General features: G+C 39.6%; 1 protein-coding gene across 1 annotated transcript in view; it reads right to left on the reverse strand.

The window, feature by feature from the left end:
* LOC124554723 (sarcosine dehydrogenase, mitochondrial) overlaps positions 1 to 16,604 on the reverse strand; it is a 280,579-nt gene that overhangs the window by 190,882 nt on the left and 73,093 nt on the right. The window contains exon 3 of the mRNA XM_047128369.1: positions 1,351 to 1,486. Coding sequence (XP_046984325.1) covers positions 1,351 to 1,486 — 136 coding nt within the window. The remainder of the gene's footprint in view (positions 1 to 1,350; positions 1,487 to 16,604) is intronic.

A 16,604-nucleotide genomic window follows, 5' to 3' on the forward strand; every position in this document is an offset into this window, starting at 1 on the left:
TAGCTGGGTTTGAAGACTCTAATTCATCTATGCAGACAATTAATTCATTAATTTTATTTCTCAGTCCTCGAATATTTTGATGCAATAAAGATAGCTGACATTTCACATTGACTGAGTTAAAATTGGGTAGAGTTAAGATATCTGCTGACTGTTGAAAATTCTTAACCAATGGCTGTTTATGCTGATGAATAAACTAGAATTATGTTTTTTGGTTTCTTTCTCAAACTGAAGGTTTGTCTCACGTGGGACTGTCAGTCCACAATTTTTGACCTTTCAGCACCACTGCTCTAGTCAGAATGAAACAAAGGAATAACATACCACTGTTGGTAACAGGAAGGTACTCAGGTCATGTGATTACTTCATCTGAAGAGATGAAAAAGAAAGGAAAGATACATCTATGCAGACTGTCAATCTGCATGTGACTATTGCAGGGTAATTTTATCCTCGTGCATTTTAGGTGAAATCAGAACTCCGTCTGAAATAGGAATATGTTCACAGAACAGATAATGTTTTTGTCTAAACTGAGTGCTTTATAAATGTCTTCTTGGAGTTCTTCCTCTTGTAGGCTGGGCGGAATGAATTATACCTCAGGAACTAAGGTCAGCATAGTGCTCAGAGCCATTTGAGCCAACTAAGTTCATGTGTACCTTACATGCATTAATTCTGTAACAGTCTGGCAGTCTGGCAGTAAATCCTTAGCCTAAAGTTTGCCAAAAATCTGATGATATTAGTAGTAGATGAATATGATGTGCATTATATGTTATACTGATTAAGACTTGAGCATTAGAACTGGGTCTGATAAGGAATCAAATAAGGCAGAAAATTTCACAGTTCAAGGCAATGACACACTTAAAAGAAGATCAACATTATGAATACTTCTAATTACAGCTAAAATTACCATACACATAAATACCATAATAATAAGATACAGTTAGCTTTATATACAAGATTAATTAAATTTAAGTCATTTAATTCTGATACAGTCCATTTTTGTCTGGATGTATTAGTAAGTATTATGATCTTAGTCCTTTTTGTAATATACAACAGCTATACCAGCTTCTAGTTATTTCCAAACACAATGATAACGAGAACAAATGGCGATGATTTGGAAAGAAGTAACATGACAAAATGTACCTTCACACAAATACACCTTCCACACCAAAATCTAGCATACTGATAGCTATACTAGTACACAATTGGTCAGTAAAATAACAGAAGTAATGATGGCACAAGTATCCAACCCTAGAAGTAAAATGTCCATAACTCGTTATAAATGAGATTATGATGCAAAACACAAGGTGTAATTTATAAATTAATTCTCAAATTAAAAATAAAACCATGGGGCATCACCTATTATGACGACATCAGCAGCTGAGGGAACATTTGGTTCTTCTGCTTTCTGGTTTTCCTTTTGCTTTGGTGGACCATTTTGCATGCATCTCACCAGCTTACTGAAGTCATTGCTTCCTTTTGGAATGAAGAATGCCTATAGAAACATAATAAAATGAGTTTTATAATACAGCAGAGTAACCCACCACCAATAAGGAATATTTTATTCTAGTTTGATGTAAAAATGAGATACCATATTTTCTAAATAATTTGTTTATTAGCAAGTCAAAATTTAATGAGATGCTACAAGGTAAAGAATTTTTATGGAGTTTATAAGAGATCACTTTTTACTAAGTTAAAAAAGAAAACAGGAACCATTTTAAAAATACCAGTACTTCATGTATTTAGTAAAGACTTTTGCCAATATTGAGAAACATAAATTGATTTGCAACTTGAGATTATACTGTTATCTCAAAATTTTCCCTATTAACTATTTATAAATGAACGAAGAGATGAGCACACATGAAGTCTTTCTGCTACTTGTAAACTTTAATTATTGATATCATATTTTAGAAGTATGTTAAAATTATTTGTGTTACATTGATCAGTTGAGTGAGTGATAAGTTTATTCTTTGTCAATTCACATTCTATGGATTCCATCTGCTTACCACATAAATACTTATAAGTAAACATCTATGCATTTTACAGAGCGCATACAATTCCTTCTCAACATGAATATTAAGATGCATAGTAAAGCTGTACACAAAAGTCTGCCTCCATAGTTGAGTGTTCCAGGTAGATGGCTGCCATGTGGAGGACTAGATTCGATTACTGGTACTGCCAAAGATTATTCCTTGGTGGCAGGACTAGTAGGGGGTGCACTCAGCCTAGTGATACCAACTGAGTACCTACCTGGCTGATTAGTAGGGGCTCCATGGTCTGAAAATTCTGCAAAACAGCCAGGAGACCAGTGTGCACAGCACATGCCCTTCCATCATATATCTGAATGACACCACAAGGCAGAGAATGACATGGCGGCCACTAGATACCCCTTGCCTCATTTCAGACCCAACAGTTTCCATTTTTACTTCTATATTCACATCAATATGCTGCAAGCCACATTACAGTGTGTGCCAGAGAACAGTTTTTATACCAATGCCACTTCCCTCTTTTCCTATATCAGTGGTGAATAGTTTGTGGGAAGAACAATTACAGGTAAGCCTTTGTGTGTGTGATCAAATCTCTCTAATTTTATCTTCATGGTCTTTTCGTGAAATATTTGTAGGAGGATGCAATATGGACACTGATTGACACTTCTAAGAATGTATGCTCTCGTAATTTTACCAGTAGGCCAGATAGTGATGCAGAACACCTCTCTTGCAGCGTTTGGCAATGGAGTTGTCTGAGCTTAACAAATGAACCTGTAACAAAACACGCTGCTCTTCTTTGAATCTTCTCTTTTTTCTCTATCAATCCTGTCTGGTATGGATCCCATACTGATGAGCAGTATTCAAGTATTGGTCGAACTCTTGTTTTGTAAGCTACTTCTTTTGCTGGTGGACTACATCTCCTGAGGACGCTTCCCATGAATCTCAGTCTGGCAACAGCCTTAGCCGTGATTAATTTTATGTGGTCGATCCATTACAAACCATTCTGTACGCATACACCTAAACATTTTATGGAAGTTATTGCTTCCTATGACTGTCCTACAATCGTGTAATCAAAGAGTAAAGGGTTTTTCTGTCTGTGTATTCACGATGAGTTACATTTGTTTATGTTAAGGGTCACTTGCTCCTGCTTGCAGCAAGTGACGATCCTCTGCAAGTCTTCCTGGATTTGGCTACAGTTTTCTAGTGTTGTGACTTCTCTGTATACGACAGCATCATCCACGTACAGCCCTACTGAACTTCTGACGTTAGCTGTTAGGTTATTCATATATCCCTGAAAAGTAATGGTCCTATAACACTCTCTTGAGGCACGTCCAAAGTTACTTTTACATCTGAAGACTTCTCTCTGTTGAGAATGTCATAATGTGTTCTGTTTGCTAGAGACTGTTCAATCTACATAGTTGGTCTGATATTCTGTACGCTCATATTTTGTACATTAGATCACAGTACGAAACTGTAGACCTAACAAATGCCTTCCGAAAGTCAAGGAGCAGGGCATCTGTCTGGGCACTTGTGTCTACCGCTTTCTGGGGCTAATGGACGAAAAGAGTGAGCTACGTTTCATAGGGTCACTATTTTCGGAACACATGCTGATTCCTACAGAGCAGATTTTCGGTCTCCACAAATGTCATAAAACGCGAGCATAAAACATGTTCTAGAATTCTATGAAAGACCAACATCAGAGCTATAGGTCTGTAGTGTTGCGCATCTGTTCAACAATCCTTCTTGAAAACGGGAATAAGTTGTGCTTTTTTCCAATCATTTGGAATGCTTCTCTCTTCCAGAGACCTATCGCTGAAAGACGGTTAAGTTGTCTCGCATACTCTGTGTAACATCAAACTGATAACCAGTCAGGTTCAATGGTCTTTTCTTCACTTAGTTTGATATCTGTCATTTTGACGTTCATGCGATGATTTAAAGGAGGAACAACAGTGCAATCTTCCTCTGTGAAACAATTTTGGAAAAAGATGATTAGTATTTCGGCCTTTTCCGTCTCATCTTCCTTTTCAGCGTCACCATGACCACAGAGTGTCAAAATAGGTCGCTTTGATCCAAATGCTGATTTAATACTTTGTAGCCTGTTGATACTTCTAAGTACCATCTCTTTCGATTCTTGTTTATTCTGGCTGCACACATAATACATGGTTATGATGAACTGGAAACATTTCACTGCCCCTTGCTGATCTTGTTCGCCAGTCAAAATGTACGTTTGTACAATTTTTGTTGGCAGCTGAAGGTTTGCTTTGGAGAGACCGTATTTGTTTTGTTTACTGTCATTCACCTGTTAGCAACATAGATATGACGAAGGTTAGGTCCTATTTTTTCCCTTACAGCTGTTTTGTTATATCTGTTGTTTTCATTTACGGAATAAGGCGAAAACCTTGTTGTACTTTAGAGTAGGCCTAGGCTACAGTATTTTTGCTGAAAATAGGGCACCAAAGAGCTGTTCCTCAAATACCAGTTTCAAGTGACTGTATTGAGCTGATAATAATTGCAAATTGTGTTTTATATTATTAAACTGCACAGGTTCGTTAACGTTACTCATCTGACACTTACTTTCAACACATTTGGAAGTTAGGAAAAGTACTTCCATTGCAGTTTCCAAATGATGGTGAATACTGAATTGAATTCTGTACATATTGACTTTCGAGTAAAATGGGACGAAGGTATTAAGTTAAATGGAAAAGTAATCTGTAGCATGCTATGCCCTTCTACGTCTATCAGGAGCACGTAATGTTGTGTGTGTCAGTGAAGACTAGGCTACTTTGCTTACATACATTGTCATTAGACATGCTCTAAGTTTTTATTATTGTGATGAGTAATTGGTATTTGAGAAAAAGCTCTTCGGTCACCTATTTTCAGCAAAAATACTGTACCTATCATGTACACAGAAACGAAATGTGAAGTTAAACTTGGCATTAGATGTGACTAATAATTTCCCTGATGTTCAAATATGGCTCTGAACACTATGGGATTTCCCTGATGTCTCACAGCAAATAAGTCAGTCTGGAACCAATATTTCTTCTTGGTGAGACTGAAAATCTCAAAAGTGTGTTTGAAGATCAGATTCAATTATCCCTTTTGGTAACAATAAATTACTAGGACAACATCAGACACACTGATGCAGTTCTTCAATGATCGCAGTACATCTAATTGCTTGACAATGTGGTAGGTATCTGTCAAACTATGATTTTGGCGTTAGACGTTTAAAAAAAAAATGGATCAAATGGCTCTGAGCACTATGGGACTTAACACCTGAGGTCATCAGTCCCCTAGAACTTAGAACTACTTAAACCTAACTAACCTAAGGACATCGCACACATCCATGTCCGAGGCAGGATTCGAACCTGTGGCCATAGCGGTCGCGCGGTTCCAGACTGAAGCGCCTAGTTGTTTCAGTTTTTAATTTTAACTACTGGATCATTTTAAGGTAATTCCCTATTTACGTCAAGTTTAACGTGGACTCCATGTCACGCTGCTCCTCAGCATCAATTTTCGCACTAAAAAAAATTCGTGCCCTCATTAGCTTCGAATACGGGATCTCTGCTACCGTACAACCGCATTTAACTGACTGAGCCACAGCGATGCAGCTTCAAAACCAGTCAATTTTACTGTTTACAAATCGTGTCTTTTCTCCAGAGGTTGGGAGGTTCACACTTTCAAAGAAAATAGACATAAATAGTTTCCGGAAATGCAGTAAATACACCAACTGAAGATATAATGAGACGCTCCTTTAATCCGTCTGCAAAAACGGCTACCGCATGTCGGTGTCTCGAACGACCGCAAAAGTCGATACTCGGCCTCTGTCGTCTTCGATACAGCGTGTATACATCATAATGACGTCATGCGTGACTTTATCAGCGTGCAACCACGCTCACCCCATCTATGGCGCTGTCTCCAGCGGGTCACAAACCAAATACCCCTGCCTGAGTGCCCGACCCTAGCTCCGTCATATTCCCGCGCCTCTATACAGCTCCACGCTGCCATCCGCCGCCATGCAGTGGAAGGCTACCGCCCACAAGGAACGTCTGCGTCGGCGCGTCTGAGAATTAACCTCCCGCCATAATCAGTCTGTTTGTTTCAGATAAACTGAACTATATCTGATCAAGGTTGTCAATAAAGTGTTGTTTCAGCTGACTGGCTACCTTCATCCACCGACCCCCAGCAGAGATCCGCTCGTCCACACCTTCTAGCAGCACATGGTTACACTTGCACACGACACATACAGAACCTAAAGACAGTTTTGCAAATAAGAAGATGTACTGATACTTTGGTAATTTTTGTCGGCTTTAAAAAAGCTTATGATCCGCTAGAAAGATAGATATCACTCCATACTTAAGAGAAATTCAAAATCAACGGCCAAACCAGAGTAATTATTCCACAGACCTTAACAGGTACAACTTCCAAAGTTAAATTCGTGGAAGAAACTTCAGAAACACTTCATATTCACATAGCTGTTCGCCAAGGAGACGGACTTTCTCACTCACACTTAACATAACTTTGCATAAAACTGTGAAGACATGGGAAAACGAAATAAAAGGAATCCAATGCAGGGTTTAAAAAGAGCTGTCCCATACGATCTCGCTATTCTGACGAACAATAGAGGAGAAGCCTATTGTGCCCTACAGAAGCCTTAAGAAATCTCACAGAAGACTGATCTACAAATCTCTTACGAGAAAACTCAATATATGAAATAGAGGGGCAAATAATTTCCACATTATATCTCGATGCAGGGAAGTGTCACACGTTAAACACTTTAAATGTCTTGGAGAGATCATCTAATCATCGTAATTGGACACAATAACCAATGAAGAAAAAATCTCAGAATTACAAAAGGCGTTTAAGCTCACGTGGAGTCATTACAATAAACAAATGTATCTCTGTCCATCCAAAACTAAAGCATTACTGAATAGCAGTTGTACCAGAAGTAGCTTACTTTAGGCTGCAGACACTGTTGTGTTTCATGACCAAACAAAAATATGATAGATGAAAAATCAAAAACGGAAAATTCTTAGAATAATATTCGAAGTAGTTTATCGTGAAGAAAGTTTGCCGGCCGCTGTGACCAAGCGGTTCTAGGCGCTTCAGTCTGGAACCGCGTTGCTGCTACAGCCGCAGGTTCGAATCCTGCCTCGGGCATGGATGTGTGTGATGTCCCTAAGTTAGTTAGGTTTAAGTAGTTCTAAGTCTAGGGGACTGATGACCTCAGATGTTAAGTCCCATAGTGCTTACAACCATTTGAACCATTTTGAAGAAAGTTTGATACTGAGGCCATCGAGAGAGATTTACAAACAGTCAACAAGAATAATGGAGACCTTTGGGAAAGGAAGGCTGAAATTTCATGGGCATATGCACAGGATGAACAAGAACAGGTTTACAAGGGAAATCTTCGAGGCTCACTTGTTACCAACGTTGTTTTGAGTACACAGCAGAAGTTCCGCTAGGAAGCCGTTACGCTTCCTCAATACAGTCGTGATCCATCCATATGCGATATCTGTCTTTTTGGAACCATGAACAAAAATTTCCTTGGCTGTCGATTTACTTCCAACGAAGAGGTGCACGCCTTGCTACAATCACGTCTGTGTGGGCAACCGTCAACATTTTTCCATAAGGGAATGACTTGTCTCACAGTGGGATTAATTTATTACCAGTTCTGGCGACTACTTTTGAAATAATAAACAGTTTACTAACTTTTTTCCAGGTGTCTCGTTTTCATTTGACTGCCCCATGTATATACGTAGCTTGGAACTTAAATAGTGGCAACACTGCTGTGGAGACACTATGCAATTGAATCTACTATTGTCGCTGATAGCAGACATTGGTGATATACCTAGCTTACCTGCGAGCAAATGGATTCGCACATCCCACGTCACCGGCGTGCGCACAATCGAGGGAAACACAGTCACTTGTGGGCGAGCGCTCTAACGTAACGTAACTGTGATTGTGTTATCCTAACGCATTACGTTCCTCCACGGCAGACCGTCAATGCACAGTTTTACTGTTCGTTTTTGGAGCATGTCCTGCGACCAGCTTTGCGAAAGAAGCGGCGACACTTTCTGCGCAAACCACCCATCATTTTGCACGACAGTGAGCGGGCGTATACAGCGCAAGCTGTGGCTGGTCTGTTCGGTCGATGGGACTGGGAAGTACTGTACCATCCACCATACTCCCCGGACTTAAGTCCTTGTGACTTTGATTTGATTCCGAAGATAAAGGAACCACTTCGTGGCATTCGCTTCATTACTGTCCCAGAGATTCGACAGGCAGTAGATCGCTCCATTCGCACTATCAACAAAACAGGCTCTGCTAACGGTATACTACGCCTTCCACATCGCTGGCAACGGGTTCTACACAACGCTGGTGACTACTTTGAAGGACAGTAACAGGTGCAAATATGTAACACTTTTGTATCGGCTGTGAATAAATAATTGCTACTATTTAAAGATAAGCCATCTCAAATATGTCCAGAATGAATAAATACAGCGAGGTGCTGTTTTCGCCAAGCTATAGCGGACAATATGGCGAATTTCCTGACGTTCGTAAGTATTTTTATTGTTTATAGTCGCCGAATTACGATATTGACTTTGTTTTTTCTAATGTAACTATATACTTTTATCTCTGGCATTTGAAATAAGCTTGTAAGAGAACTTAAACGATATAACATGTATGGGACTTGATCAAATAGTATCAAGATAACAGCGCGGCAAACCACTGCTCCGCCGTTAGAAGAGGTTCTACAAACGTCGTCCCAGTAATATCAAATACAAGCAAAACGTAGCTCAGTTACGGATCGTGTGTTTATTACCATGGCTTTTATACCAAGTAAGCACCTGGCTTACCTTGAGCATTGGTACATGCTATAAAATGAGTCTGGAGAAACAAAACCGCACAGTGAATTCCATCTGGAGTTAATGGTTGCACAGGCCGCCGTCATAAGGCAGTTCATTCTTTCTGGAGTCGTTTCCTTACATACGTTTTGCTTTAATTTTCGACACAGATAAAAGTATAGAAGTGTTAAGTTTGGTGAGTGTGCAGAGCATATTGCGTTTCCTGAAGGATTGTTCCAGTGCTCTCCAAATGTTATCTTAAGAGGGTCTGTCATTATGCGAGGCCTGTTCAGAAAGTAAGCTCCGATTGATTGCCAAATTGAAACCACAGTGAACATCAGAAATGTTTTACTTGTAACAATTAGCTACACCTTTCAGCTACTTCTCTACGTAGTCGCCGTTCTGACTTAGACTTTTGTCATAGCGTTGTACCAACTTTTCAATAGCCTCATCATAGAAGGCAGCCGCCAGTGCTTTCCGCCAATTCTCCACGCTGGCCTACACCTCGTTGTCTGTGTCAAAATGTTGTCTTCAAAGACAGCGGTTCATGTGACCAGAGATGAAACTCAGGGGGAGACAACTGCGGACTGTATTGTGGGTAATCTCACATTTCCATTTGAAAACGATGCAGGAGCATCTTCATTGCCCCTGCAGAATGCGGCTGAGAATTGTCTTGAAGAAGAAACAGCACGACAGTTATGTAATGTTAGCTGCATAGCTTCAGGCGAAATTTCTCACCAGGCCCTCGTACTTGGCGGCAGACACTATTTTCTAGACATCTTTACGCACTCACTGCGAGCTCAGAAATGCGAAGAGCGACGTGATGCTAACTGGGGTTATACTAGACACACTACCCAACACATCTGTGCAAAGCTTTATCGGATTTTCATAGTCGTTTCCATTTCGCGACCGATCGGAGCTTACTTTCTGAACGCCCCTCGTATGTGTGGAATGGGAGCGTCATTCGTCATGTTGGTGCTACACTGATTGGCTTATGTCCAGTGGGACGTGTTCCAACAACTGTGGCAGCAGATTATCTTAGAAACTCGAGGTACTTGAGTATATTTAGATTCCCACAAATAAAACAGGAACCAATGATATGGGTCTTGAAAAACACTCATCAAACTTCGATAGACCAAGAGCGTTGTTTTTATCCACTTCTTTGAGTCAGCGTGGATTTTCAACTGACAAATAGTGCCTACAACAAAATTTTACGTACCTGCGTCGCATCACTTTGTACTTCTCCTCGATAGCAACAATCGGATAACTGCAAGCAATTTTGGAAGTCATTGCCATGAATTTGTAGACGCAGCGAAATGTGAAGGGGATGAAATTTAATTTTCCCAGAAAACTCGTTTGGTTGATCCCTCTCGTATTTCTGAGATGCCTTTTAGTGACATTCGCGTTGTGTGTTACAGCTGCAAAAATGTTAGTCCCATTTCTTTCATCAGTTGATATTCTTTTCCCTTATTTTATTCCCTTATTTTATTCTCCACACTTCTAATTTCTGGATACTCTTCAGCATACAACCGCAAAGACCTTCACGAGCAAATTACCTGATTGCTACAAAAGCAAAACACAGACTGATGAGCTTCAAGCGCACAGGTAAACACAAGAACCATAACTGTATATATATATATATATATATATATATATATATATATATGTGTGTGTGTGTGTGTGTGTGTGTGTGTGTGTGTGTGTAAGAAATTTATGATATAGATGTATATGAACTAATTATGGCCGAATAACATATTGAAAGACTAATAGAACAGAAACAACCTGATTCAGAGGGAAAAAATGCAGCACAAGACTGCTCTGGTAACAAACTTTGTAATATGTGGAACTATTTGCTATGTATTGCTAGGTCTAGAAGATTTTTCCACAATGATGACGTATCATTTGGTGCCCTACCCTCCTAACTTGTATACTTACACGTGCATCAGATTTTGTTACTAATTGTGCTAGGCTTACACTGAACATAAGTCTTGCATTTGGGCGCCACTGTTGTCGCCCTCAGCCTGGCTGCTGTGGTGGCCACTTGTGTTGCTTGGAATTTAAATTGAACCTGCATGTTGCTTAATTCTTTTGCATAAAAACTGTAGCGTGGAAGCTGTACACACTCAGAACTTTCAAAACATCTCACTTTTTAAACACCTCAATGTGTTAGCCCTGTTCTGAGTTTCAGGTACTGTTCAGGTGGCTCTTTCTTGCAGTGTGACAACGTTTTCACTCCTCATTATTATGAAATAACTGAGTATGGAAAGCGTATGTGGTAAGTGTATTGTTCTTAAGCGTGAGCTATTGTACCCTACAGTGAATTAGCACATGATGTGCTAATTCTTTTTCCACATCCTTTGATATGTTCATGCCATTTTAATTACTGATCAACGAATACACCCAGAATTGTTGTGCTGGTTAAACACATTTTGGTTTCATTATTTGCTTCAGGTCTTGTTATATTAGGTTCCTTGCTTATACAGGGCGAAGAAAAAATGCCACCCTTGGAGGATGGCATGGGATTTCTCATACAGGTTCAAGACAAAAGTTTATCTAGCAAAATCAGATCGGGTACGTTTAGAAAACGAGGATCTGGCAACTCTGTCATATCATACAGTGTATAAGAATGTTCAGAGGAAGGTGTATCACCCCCCTTCCCCCCTCCAAACCCCCCCCCCTCCAAATTACTGTACCAGCCATCTTAGCTCACTGAGTAGCCTGCTGGGATGGTAAACGCACCTCCACCATGGCGCTATGGTTCGTATCCTCATCAAGTTCCTTTTTTATTTTTTAGACGTCCATTCACTGGTTCTCGTCGTTTGTAAGCAGGACATCATTTTATTATATGACAATACCCTATCACTTGACAGTGTGACCATTAAACTGCATGTAATGTGTCTAGCATACAGGCAGTGCACAACCATAACTGGTCCTTTCAGGTTAATGAAGGGCACCTTCCGGATGAAGTACACAAACAAAGAATATGTCGACATGCTTCTGGTGCTGGTGCATCCGATAACCAAACTGCTGCTGCTGCTCGTATGTATGCTGCACGGCACCCATAAAGGCGCCATTCCGATAACAATGTCTTCGTCACGTGGAGCAACACCTACGGGAAACCGATAATCTTTGTGCTCAATCAATGGGCGGAGGTAATCCAAAGCCAGGAAGTACTCCACAAACAGAGGAAGTGATTCTTGAAACCTTTCACCAATTACCTCGCCAATGTACCCATGATATTCCAAGCAGTTCCACGTATCTCAAAGACTGTTTGTTGAATAAAGAACTTCATCCATAATTTTACACATTAAGTCAACCACTTTGGATACAGACGATTTTATTGCATCAATTATGATTTTCCATTGGATTTGTCTATGTCATGGGCAAAACAAAGTGGTCGTTTATGTCTGTAAGAAGTTTATATTATGTCTTAATGTTTAAATAAAGGTACAGTAAACAAAAGAAATACATAAGATACCACATTGTGGAGGTGTAAACTTGTCACACTTTGATGATTTAACTGGAAAAATAAATTTTTGCCATGAACACGACTCGTCTCATTGAGCTAATGGGACACTTCTAGCACAGCACCGAGTTCCTGCTTCCTGTTCTTGGCCACGATGTATACGGTTACAGCATTTCCGGAGCCTCGTGTTTCAGATCTATTGACAGGACTTGGTTTTGCTAGATACGCTTTGTCTTGAGGAATCGCATGCTGGCCGCCAAGTGCGGCATTTTTTCTTCACCTTGTGCTGAAGTTCATGTTGTTATTTTCTATATATATATATATATATATATATATATATATATATATATATATATATATATTACGAGTTGCCCTGTTATTCTTTGAGCGGTTACAGACTGCCATAAGTGCCTTTTCAGCTTTCACTCCTAACATTTCTGGTGTCCTGTCTAAAATTATTATATTGCTGTCATCATCAAATAACACTTTTTCTCTTGTGTAACCCCCGACGGGAAGTAATTAATGTAAATAAGAAACAGTACCATACTGAGCCTAATACACTCTCTTGAGGAACTTCAATGTTCACATATTCCGGATCTGAAAGTTGTATCACTACATATTTGGAGTCACATGAAACTTGGAAGCTATTGCATGCTGTTTGCTAGGTAAGACCTAAACCTTTATTTACAACCATCAACATTCCCAGCGTATCAAGTTTACTTAGAAGGATTTCTTGATAAATGTATCAGATGCCTTACTGTGACATAGGAAAATACCTGTTATATGTTTTTCTTATACCTAGTGTTATGGTTATGGGCAAACCTGTTTTTAGAATAAGCTTTAACTAATACACTTGATTCTATGGAAAATGTGGATATAAGGAATTGTGAGGACGTGAAATATTCTCTTACTAAGAGCTATGGTCCTTACTGTTTATTTGGGAAGCTTGAATGGTAAAAATATTTTAAGGATTTGTTCCTAAAACAAGAATACCATAGCTTATGAATGAATGGAAATGCGAGAAATAGGATTTTCCAAGGCAGGTAATATTGGATACTGTGGGCACAAATCTAAGAGCAATACAGGTTGAAGAAATTCTTTTTGCTATTGTGTTAGTGTGCTCATCACACTTCAGCTGGTAATCAATAATTATATCCAGAAATTGTGATTTTTATACCATATTTGTAATGCCATATTCAAAAATATTTATGCAAAAAATTTTGTATAGGATGTAACTTGCTGTACTAAAAGTGCTTTTCAGGGTGCCCAAAAGTATGTGAACACATTGATTTTTTACATCACATTCAAAAGTATCTATCCAAAAAATTACATAAAGCGTGTAATTTGCAGTATTTTAAAGTATGAACGAAACATCCGAACGCGCCATTTTTTGTGTTTTGTTAAAAAGAATTCAGCTAGAAAATTATGTGAATGGTGTGACTTGCTACGCTAAAAAGTAACCGAATGCTTTGATCTTCTTTCTGCGTATTCAAAAGCATTTATCTCAAAAATTTTATGAAAGATGCAACTTGCATTATTTCAAAGTAGTTACAAGGTCCTCAAAAGTATCTGAATACTCCAAATTTCTTTTGCCTCACCATTATCCGAAAAATTACATGAAGGGCGTAAATTGCTAATTTAAAAGTACATTACAGATTGCTCAAGAGTATCCGAACACTCTGAATTTTTTTGCCATATTCAACCAGAAAATTATGTAAAGGCTATAAATTGCAGTATTTCAAAGTACTTTATAGAATGCTCAAAAGCAATCGAATGTTCTGAATTTGTTTGCACAACATTTGGGCGATGCTCAAAATATTTATCCAAAAAATTATGTAAGGCAGCACATGTGTACATGTGAAAGTTCGATATATTTAACATAGGTGATGTAAGACACAGTGAAGCCTCAACTTAATTATTTTCCACATACAAATTGTTGTGTGATGATTATCAAGTGTCACAAGACAGGCAGGCAACAGAAAGACTGAACTCACTGAGTTTTATGCTTGTTCTGACAAGTCTTGTCTTGCTCACACTCATTGAATTTGACTCTCTTAGCTCAGCGTAGTATGATATGTATGTCGCATTGAAAAACAGCCATGGGTAGTACTGCTGATCTGATTTACACCTCAAAGTGCACTTTTCGACTGTAGTTATCGAAGTAAACAATTTACATCATTTATGTAATTTTTTGGTTGAATATAGCGCAAAAATTCAGAAATTTTGGATACCTTTGAGCACTCTTTAAAATATTTTTATATGTTGTAAGGTACACCATGAATGTAATTTTTTAGATAAATGATTCTGAATACGTCGAAAAAATCATAACGTTTGGATACTTTTGAGCTCAAAAAAAAAAAACTAAGTTACACGCATTGCGTTCTTTTTTGAATAAATGCTTCTGTGCACGGCACAAAAAATCCAGAGCATTTGGATAGTTTTGAGCACAGTCAAAAATACCACTAGTTACAGCCTACAGACAGCATCTGACTCATAGTGAGTGGAGAGCCATTGAATGTCAACTTTCATCAATAACTCGAAAATGAAGGATTTTTGGACACATGTGTGGTATCAGCGAAAGATAACGGTGCCACACCAAAGTGGCAACACAAATCGATACCACAGACATTAGTGATGTTTCACTGCAATCCACGACGACGAATGAGAGGCGCTCCTGAAGAGACGCCCCCTCTCTCAGCACCGCCGCGCCATCGTATGGAGGTCGATATAATGCCGAGCGTAGACTCGCTCTGCCACAGTTTGTGACCTCCGATGAAACAGTTAACATCATCTCTTAAGGACACCAGTGATATTCAAGTTTGATAAAACTGTCCTCTTGTAAATGTTGAATTTGTACTTCAAGAGGAGAGTTTACAATTGTGTGCACCAAGTGATGCTTTACTATTCAAAGACAGATGCAAATATTTGAAACAATCCTGTGTCAATAGTTTGTATAAAGTTAAGTAAATCTTTTATGAGCAGACGAAATTAAAATCGTCCAGGCACAACTGTAGGTTCTCTGCCTGCACTGGGCGATGGCTCATGGAACTACAACAGATGAAATTCAAGCGCTGGCACGTCGGCCTGAAACGATACAGCAGAGAAGGCTGTGAGACGACGTCAGCCAATAGTTACAACTTATCTAGTACAGAATCAGTCACAGATCCATGGTTCAGTTCTCTGTGTTAGTTGGTTGATTAGGGGAGGGGGGGGGGGGGAGACCAGACAACGAGGTCACCGGTCCAATTGGATTAGGGAAGGAATTTGGCCATGCCCTTTCAAATGAACCATCCCGGAATTTTGCCTGAAGTGCTTTAGAGAAATCACGGAAAACCTAAATCAGGTTGGCCGGATGCAGGTTTGAGCAGTCGTGCCGTCGCCCACCCGAATAAGAGTCCACTGTGCCATCTCGCTGGGTAGTCCTGTGTGTGTGTGTGGTGTGGCGGGGGGGGGGGGGGGGGGGAGGCAGAGGGATTACAGTTTGTTACTGTTGCCCTATTCACCCCGCCCCTCCCCAGCATAAACGTAACTTGCTGCCTTCCATCACCCCTGTTTTTAATGTGACTGAGATGCCTAGGACTTTAATAATATTACAATAAAATATATAAAACTTATAATTATAATAATAATTTAAGTCTACATCAGTGCGTAGACTTCCATGGAATGGAAATTCTAAGAAATATAACACTTGACAAATCCTTTCGAGAATCTTAACTTTTTGCGCAACTCTATTCTCCGAAAGTTACCGGGAAAATTTTGAAATTAACACATAAAGATATGGGAACGATTACTGTAAAATATTTTTAGTGAGGGAGGGGGTCTCATGACCCCCAGGACGGATAGCTGTTTCAGGTATTGACGTACCAGAGAAAATATGGTTAAGATTATATTTCGCTTTCCATAAATATTAAAAATAAAGTACACTTTTTTGAAGTTCTTACTTATTTTGCTTTTTGATGCAGGTGGGGAGCCGGTGTGATGACGTAGAACTTTCTTGTGGGTGGAGGAAAGGTTGTTAAGTTGAAAACGGGAAGAGGACAGACGTGAAGAAGGGGGGCCGAGGTGATACTGGGCATCAGTCAAGGTACCGTTCGCGCCATCATGACAGAGCACCCGAAGTTTTGGGAAACTCGTACGCAGTGGGTTCCACCCAGCCTGACGGAGAAGTGGCAGTTGAACAGAATGTCGACATCACTGCAGTACCTGGAATGGTATCACGATGAAGAATTACGTTTCCTGTCCCATACCGTCGCGGGAGATAAAACATGACGTCATCATTTAGAGCCGGAGAGCAGACCTCAGAGCCGACAACGA

The sequence above is a fragment of the Schistocerca americana genome, chromosome X (genome assembly GCF_021461395.2).
Source record: "Schistocerca americana isolate TAMUIC-IGC-003095 chromosome X, iqSchAmer2.1, whole genome shotgun sequence".
Classification (NCBI taxonomy): domain Eukaryota; kingdom Metazoa; phylum Arthropoda; class Insecta; order Orthoptera; family Acrididae; genus Schistocerca; species Schistocerca americana.